The sequence below is a fragment of the Crinia signifera genome, chromosome 3 (assembly GCF_055691185.1).
Source record: "Crinia signifera chromosome 3, ASM5569118v1, whole genome shotgun sequence".
Lineage (NCBI taxonomy): Eukaryota > Metazoa > Chordata > Amphibia > Anura > Myobatrachidae > Crinia > Crinia signifera.
This window is the reverse complement of record NC_139219.1, coordinates 97182129-97190676: the sequence shown is the minus strand read 5'-3', so window position 1 is coordinate 97190676 and position 8548 is coordinate 97182129. Positions and strand designations below refer to the sequence as shown.

Sequence of the window (8548 nt, the reverse complement as noted above, 5' to 3'; positions counted from 1 at the left end):
GCACCCCTAACACTCAATGTGCGCACACTTATGATAAACACATATCAATCTCAAATTCACCACACGCTGGCCTCCCTATTGCCTCTGCTGTCTGACTGAGGCCCTGATTCAGAGTTGATTGCAAAAGCCAAATCTTTTTTGTATGTGCTAAACCATGTTGCACTGCAGTTGGGGCAAATGTAACATGCAGGGAAAGAAGAAGAAATAAGAAGCTGGATTTCATTGCAGGGCATCCTTGCAGCAGTAGCCCCAGCAAAGCAGGTAAGAATAAAAGGTGCTGGATGACCTCCCAACAGTTGGAATTCTGATGGTCCATATCCTGATTTTAAATACCTGACAGTTGGGATCCTGACCTACAGGATCTATTCTCCCTCGTGGGGTCCATGACCCCCACCATAGAGAGAGAATAAAACCTGTGGTGAGTGCAGTAAGCCTAATTTGCTTATTTGTCATGCAACCTACAGTACCATACGATGTACCCATTTAATCTACCATTGGGGTGGAACTCCTGAAGTTATGCTCATTGCTGTAGATTGGTTCTCTGGATTCTACAGACAAAATGATGCTGTTGGTACATAAATGGCTAGCACTGGAAAACTCCTACAGCCTATTGGGTGTAGTACAGATTGTGTTAATTAGCATTATGGCTTTACAGAATTGAGGTCACGGTTCTGATTCCAGCCATACATGTCCCTGACTGAAGTTTGTATATTCTCCCAGTGCTTGTGTGGGTTTCTTTCCGGTACTACGGTTTGATCCAAAAATATGCTATTAGTACCATGTGCTACACGTCTTTTCCCACTGCAGGGACGGACCCCCTGTTCTCTCTGCAAGGCAAGTTCCCGGGTGAAGAAGTTCTACCCAGTAATTTGCCTTTTAACAGGGGTTTTTCTGCAGTGTGAACGGGTCAACCCGTGTCTGCATACCCAAATCTCAAACACTGGTAAAAAGAAGGGTTTTACCCGTGTATGAGATCTGGGTATGTGACCCGTTCACAATGCAGAAAAACACGTGTTAAAAGGCAATTTCCCTGCTTGACATGATAGACCCGGGAATTTGCCTGCAGTGAGAACGGGGTCTAGGTTAATTGTCTCCCAGCAAAAAGATAAATTGCAGGGAAAAACAGCACAACATTGGATGGTAATACTCGCATTGAGCAGCCAGGGGAGTTCAAGGGAAATCTGGTGTGATTTGAGACTCAGACAATTCACAGTAATGTATGGGGGCCTTAACTCTCTGCATGTTACATTTGCCCCACCTGCCGTGCTCATGGCTTTGCCTATTTTGAGAGCAAATTTTTCCTGCGATCAGGGCTGAATTTGAGGTGCCTATACATTTATGGGCATACATCCAACGGATCGGTCCGAGAAATAGTCTCAAATGTGTTTGACATCCCATTTGACCTGATGTGTGGTCCCGTGCACATAGGGTCGAACCCTACAGATTGAACCTGCTGCAGAATCAATCTATCGGATCGGACCCATCTATCATAATGGATGTGTTTGGTCTGAGCACCATTGGCACACCTATGTACAGCGGTGGGGTCTGGGTTGTACTGAGTGCCTGAAGGTGACCATGCAGCGGTGTAGCGGTAGGGTTACCACCTCATCCCTTTAATTCCGGACACATATTAATTACACAGGTTCTGTGGCTGGCTGACTTGACTCCATTTCACCTGGTTTTAAACTGCCACAGGACCTGTGTAATTAATGTGTCTGGAATTAAAGGGATGAGGTGGTAACCGTATGTAGCGGGCAGATGCTGTGTGGCCAGCAACTGCCTGCTAAGCACTTCCCAGATGCTGCCCGCCGCGCCGCTGCATGGTCACCCCCGGGCACTCATCGCACCCCGGCATCACTGCTACCGAGGTTTCTCTACATGGGATAAATTGCATGCGATTTATCCCATGTAAAAAAAATTGCACATTGAGTGCCAAATCGTTAGTGAGCTGTCCCGGGGAGCTTGGGAAATTGGGTCTGACTTGTTTTCAGGAATAGTCAGTCTAGTAGTCAGTGTCTTATGCCTTATGTGCAGAGCTTGTGCTGTTGGAAGAAATCACTGATATCTCCACAATCAGCTTACAAGTACATTTGATAGAAGCAGCAATATCCACCTTTTTGTGTGAAAAGAAGGACCATTGCTGCTTGTCACACGTATCCCTATTTGTCCTATATCTGTATTATTTACGAAATGCATTAATAGTGACACAATTTGAGTGAGTAAAATAAGTGAGAAACAAATATTTATTTTTTATTACTACTGTAATGCTGGTATGACCCAGCACTGTGAATATTGCCAGAGCCGCCCTCAGCGGAGAATAAAACAACCACGCAGCATGTAGTTAGCTAGCATGGTATTGTTGTAATATTAATAATTGCATTTACACTCGCACTGGACACGCCCCTTTAACAGGCCGTTACGTAGAAACGGGATTGCGCACGTATCGGGCACTGCCGGCAGCTGCGTGACACGCGGTGACGTGACGTCTTATTTTCGTCGGGAACGCGCATAAGAAGATAGTGACAATTTACATGATGGCGGGAAATTTTGACAAGTTCCAGAGTCCCGGGAAAGGAAACGGACTGCGGGCAACAAGACACCTTGCTCTGAGCGAGACAGTGGCGTACTCACAGCCCTATGCGTATACCGTGTGCCGAGGAACAGCAGCGTGTGACCAGTGCTTGCGCAGGTACTGACAGTGTATACACGCCTCTATGTCCGGCAGCCAGCCAATAAGAGCACAGGATATTGTGATTGACGGCTCGCACACTTTCCGCCTCCTTTTTTTTTTGCACTTTAGATGGGGAAAAGCAGTAGTCGTCCTTAAAATATTCATGTTAAGGCCCATACACACTTGAAGATTTTCATTTCAAAAGACTTTGCCAAAATCTTTGATAGCTATATCTTTCACCAAAGTAGTGCGTACACACTGAGCTATTTTCCCCAAAGAGCGAGAGATTTTCAGGAGGCGAAAGACTTTGCTGAAAATCTTTCATTATAAATGGGCTGGGTTTGAATTCCAAGGGTTCCATATATACAGTATATCGGTGGCAGTGGGCATATAAATATATAAACATTGGTGGGCAGTGTTGGCACTAATGTATGCATTGCTGGCACAGACCAGCAATATATACGTTACCGCCAACACTGCCCACCAATGTTTATATATTTATATGCCCACTGCCACAAATGTATATTTATTTAAATGACCCCCCCCCCCATGTGCCCCTGGAGCGACTCGGAGGCCATCACCGCATCACCCTCCAGCCCCTTCCCTCCCTCGGAGAGATGTTTCCGCATAATTTCCCCGTGGAGCAACGCGGCAACCCCCCCCCCCCAGTGGAGTGGGTAAGCGCCAAAGCGCCCTCCCTCCCCGCCTGGGGCACCCCGTGCCCTACACTATCCATGGCCGTCCCCAGCAGATAGCGACGCACACAGCTGCCCACCAATGTATTTAAATGCACCAACAATATATTATAATATATCATATAATATATATATATGGGATGCAGTTAAGATCCCGGTGGTCGAGATCCCGGCGTTCAGAATCCCGACTGCCGAAATCCCGACCGCCGAAATCCCGACATATTCTCCCTTCGGGGGTGTCCATGACACCCCTGGAGGAAGAATAATTTAGTGTGCCGAGCGTAGCGAGGCACCGGGCCCGCTGCGTGGCGAGCGCAGCGAGCCCGCAAGGGGGGGGCGATCCACGTCCCCCCCTTGTCGGGATTTCGGCGGTCGGGATTTCGGCGGTCGGGATTCTGAACGCCGGGATCCCGACCGCCGGGATTCAATACTGAATCCATATATATATATATTATATATTATATAATATATATATATATATATATATATTTATATATATATATATATATATATATATATATATATATATATATATATATATATATTATATAGGTGCATTTAATGAACACATTGGTGGCAGTGGGCACAATAATATAAACATTGGTTGCCAGCAGGGTGTTAGCACGGAGCAGTGCTGTCTGCTCCGTGTGTTTAGCCAGGCTGGGGGCGGGGCTAGCCTGGCCAGGGAGCAGGGCTCTGCAGCAGCAGCAGCAGCATCCATCCAGCCGGCCAGCCAGACGGAGCACAGGGTGAGTATGACAGGCGAGGGGGCGAGGGGGCGGGGGGCGGTCCGCCGGGCTGAAAGTGGTTAATCTTTCAGCCCGGCAGGCGTACACACACGGCGATGATGGATGGAAAACCATCCATCATCGCCACATCTGCTGGTAAAACCAGCAGATGACCCACTTTCCTAGCGATGATGCGGGAGCGCGCATCATCGCTAGTCGGCAACTTCCGGGGCATACACACTGGGCGATTTTCGGACGAAAATCGCTCAAAACGGCTGTTTTGAGCGATTTTCAGCTGAAAATCGTTAAGTGTGTATGGGCCTTTACTGTATGTGACATCTTACCTGTTACCTTAGTGCAATATTATTACGAGGTTGGTTTGAACACACATAAAACATAATTATATTTGGTATTCTTATTGACAATAATTTGGTTTTGAGTATTGTTCAGTATTAAGGTGCCCATACACGGTACAATAATTCACGTACATTTTGAACTAGATCGCGTGATTTGCACGTGATTTGATTGGGACTTAAGGTGCCCATACACGTTATGATAACAGCGTTGCGATCCGCCCGATAACACAATGCAACGCGTTATCGGGCGGATCGCAACGCATGCATTTTGCATGCGATTTGCGTGCGATGCGATCCACGGGCAGTACAAAAACTATGTGCAGCACATACATTTTGTACTGTGCAATGCCTGTTGCCAGGGCAGCCGAGAGGTATGTTGGGGGCGTGGCCTAATCATGGGAGGTGGCCAATTAGACCACATCCATAAAACGTTTAGAGGGGGTTGAAAAAACACTCTAAAGTCATACCCTCCAACATTTGCAGATAAGAAATCGGTACACATTCAGCAAGGGGGCGTGGCCATGAACAAAGGGGCGTGTACATGGGGAAAAGGGGTGTAACCACGCCCCCTTTCCGAATTTGACTACTGTACACCAACTACTACATATCATGCAGCTTATGTCACATGGTGGCTTGGTGGGCTGCTGGCATATAAAATAAGTATGTTTAATATACTTATTTAATAAATAAGTATATTAAACACACTTATTTAATATACCAGCAGCCCACCAAGCCACCATGTGACATGAGCTGCAGCCTGCAGCAGGTGCACATATGTCACACAGTGAGGCATACCTCCCAACTGTCCCGATTTCCGCGGGAAAGTCCCGATATTCGGGGACGTTCCCGCGTCCCGCCCGGGGCCGCCATTGTCCCGCGGTGGGGGGGGGACAGTTGGGAGCCCCCGCAGCCTGCCAAGAATAGACGCTGTGCGCATGCGCACAGCGTCTATTCAGCGCCGACGAGCGGCGAAAATGGGGGCGTGGCCTTGGGGGCAGTGCTGCGATTATAGACCACGCCCCTTCCCGATAGGCCACACCCCCGAAAAATCGACGCGCGCCTCCGGCGCGCACCCTGTCCCGACCAGGCACCTCCAAAAGTTGGGAGGTATGAGTGAGGAGATAATACATTTTATTATTCAAACTTGAGCCACCTACTTGCTGCATAAGACTATTACGTGAAAGTGACAGGCTCCCATCATCCTCCGTCACATGCGCCCCCCGCCGGGGCTAGCCACTGCACTCCCTCTCAGCCCTCAGGCAGCGCAGATTCACATACACAGTTACAGTCTGCGCATGTGGAGATTGAGGGCTGAGTCAATAGAGTGCGCGGTGCCGGCCCGTGACGTCATGAAGCACGGGGCCGGTCCGCACTGCACTCTTGGGAACGGGGGAGAGAGGAGAGCTGGCGCAGGGGGAGGGGAAAGCTGGCGCAGGGGGAGGGGAGAGCTGGCGCAGCTCAGACGGAGCCTGGAGGATTGAGCACAGTGGGTAATAACTGATGGCTGCGGGGAAAATCTGTACATTCGGTACGATTTGAATTTACCGGTACAGACTGTTTAAAAATGGTACTGTACCGGCAAATTCGGTACAGTTGGAGGGTATGTCTAAAGTCAAGGGTGTGTGTGTTATTGTCCCTGTACCCCCTCCCCCCCCCCCCCCAGTAAGCCCGGGCCTGGGTAATTAGTACCCCCCCTCTCAGCTGCCCTGCACGTTGCTTATCGCAACGTGTATGGTCACCTTTAGTTCAAAATGTACAGGCTGCACAGACTTTATGTGCTGTGCGATGGGATGCCCACGGGGAGTGCGCATCGCATCCCACAGCACAAATGTACCGTGTATAGGCACCTTAATAACTGCTTTCAGATCATTAAACTTGTTGAGAACATTAAAACCATTATTGCCTACCCTCTCCTTCAGGCAGAAAATGCTCTGTTCCTGGACTTCCCTGGTAATGTATGATTGCCAGCACACCTTACAGTGTGATCTGGAAACTTTTCACATCGCGCTATCAGAACAAAGTAGAACATATGACTTAAGCTGGGTTCACAATGGGTGATATATAGTACATGATATTGTACAGTATATATCATCCAGTGTGTACAGTCAATATCGTTAATGATTTGCGTGGCCACAGTTCGTTAACGACAGTGCCCACCCCCCTCCCCATGTCTCTGCATGCTGCTCGATCTGACAGTATCTTCAGCCAAAGAATGTATGGTGTGTGTGTGTGTGTGTGTGTGTGGGGGGGGGGAGCTGTTCAATATAAGAAACTGTTAATAAATACGTAGTTAAGGCATGTGAGTGGTGCTGTCACGTAGTGCCATGGGGATGAAATGGTTGCTGCCCTATGGCATCATGCAGTGAGTAACACTAGAGGTTGTCAGATTTAGCAAGCTCTGTACTGCTTCACTTGGCTTCTGTAGCCTTTAGTCTACCTTCCACAGAAAATACCAGTAGAGAGTACAGTATATGTAGAGTTCTGATCATTTCAATTCATACTTGCCTCCATGCGATGCGGGCAGAATTGACAGATAATCACAGGTATGCAGGGTGAAGGTGGGACTGAAACTTTTCAAAACACATCAGTTTAGCCCCACCCCCTTCCTGTAGACCTGTGATTCAAGGTGTTTTGCAGAAGTTGGACGAGGCTTGCTACATCGGAGCCAGGCCATCCCTCCTGAGTGCCCAGCAAAGAGAAGACAAAACAAGAGTACTGTATGTTTCACTTCAAAACATTGTATGGTTTGACTTCTTTCTGGGTCCCTGTCCCTTTGTGGGTATTTTACATTACATTAAGTAAGTTGTGCCTGCCTGTCATCCTTAGGTTCAGTTATTTACTGGTGTGCAGTTGTGCTTCTGATTGTCTACATGCTTTAGGATTGTCTGCCACAAGCAATGGTTTTATCTATCACTTTGACCATAAATAATTTGCTTTGGTCCTGAACCACCAATCTGAGTGAGGAGCGGTTCCCAGCAGCCACGGTCACAAAAGGGGCCTGGCCTGGCCCCGTGGAAGTCACTACGCGGCCGGGGAAGTGCCCGGCATTGCCATCTACAGTGGCGCTGAGCTTCCCTGTGCACACCGATGGGGACAGGCTGCAGGCTCTTTTTTATAAAATAATTTTTTTCCTCCTCTGCAGCATCAGTTTGGCAAAGGTTGATTTACAGTTTCATCAGCAGCCATTGTTGCTTCTCTACAAGTCTGAGTCGTTCGTACATCTTACGTTAACAATTTTCAGCAGTAAAAGTGCACAGTGTGTATGCCCTAGATCGTTTGTCTGTGAGTTCAAGGGAAACCGGGGCAACTATTGTGTCATATGCACATTGTCTAATTTATGGCCACAATGTAATATTGGTTTAAATCTTTTAGCTAAGTTATTCGAGGTTATAAAATTAAATAATGTGTTTTACTTTTTGTGTTCCCTGTTTGCAAAGCTTTACTTGTAACTTTGCTTTTCCTTGCATGTATACCTTTTATGAATGCATATCTATCAGTTAGTATCAAAATAACAACCAAACATTTAGATGAAAACACTGGTATTGTTAAGGCTTACTTAGAATATGTATGTAAAATATGTGTGTAGCCATTGTGACTAATCTAGACGTGCATGACGGCCCGGACAAACGCTAGTCTTATTTATGCATATACTGTTGTTTGTTCTGTGCGATTCACCATTGTGCTGCTCTGTAAAGGGGGCCTTTGCCCACACAAATCACCCTACTGTATGTCCCAGACTGCCAATTGAGACCTCCCAACCCCCCCCCCCCCCCCGCACTGCTCTTTGAAAGCCCCCCAAAGTGATATTTAATATTCTGTAGTGTTCATTCTAGCACCCGCCATATTTGAAAACCCATGCAGTTCCTCTTCCCTGCCTGCGGTGTCGCTGTCTGCTGTTGCGTTTTTCGCACTGGTCTTCTTTGCATATCAGTGCTGATATACAGACCACACTGTGCTGGAAGCATTACCAGTAGTGGGAATTCAATTATTATTGAGTGCATGTTATGCCCCTTTCAGACCGCACTTTTTACCCAGTATTTTGCATTTTTTTTACCGTTTCAAAACGGTAATATGTGCAGTTATTTTTTCATCCACTGT

General features: G+C 47.4%; 1 protein-coding gene across 2 annotated transcripts in view; it reads left to right on the top strand.

The window, feature by feature from the left end:
* The first annotated feature begins 2448 nt into the window (after positions 1 to 2448).
* SMYD3 (SET and MYND domain containing 3) overlaps positions 2449 to 8548 on the top strand; it is a 605383-nt gene continuing 599283 nt past the window's right edge. Inside the window, exon 1 of one of the 2 annotated variants that reach the window (XM_083176239.1) lies at positions 2449 to 2689. In XM_083176239.1, coding sequence (XP_083032365.1) covers positions 2532 to 2689 — 158 coding nt within the window. In that variant the 5' untranslated portion in view covers positions 2449 to 2531. The remainder of the gene's footprint in view (positions 2690 to 8548) is intronic. The other variant, XM_083176238.1, reaches the window with a different exon arrangement.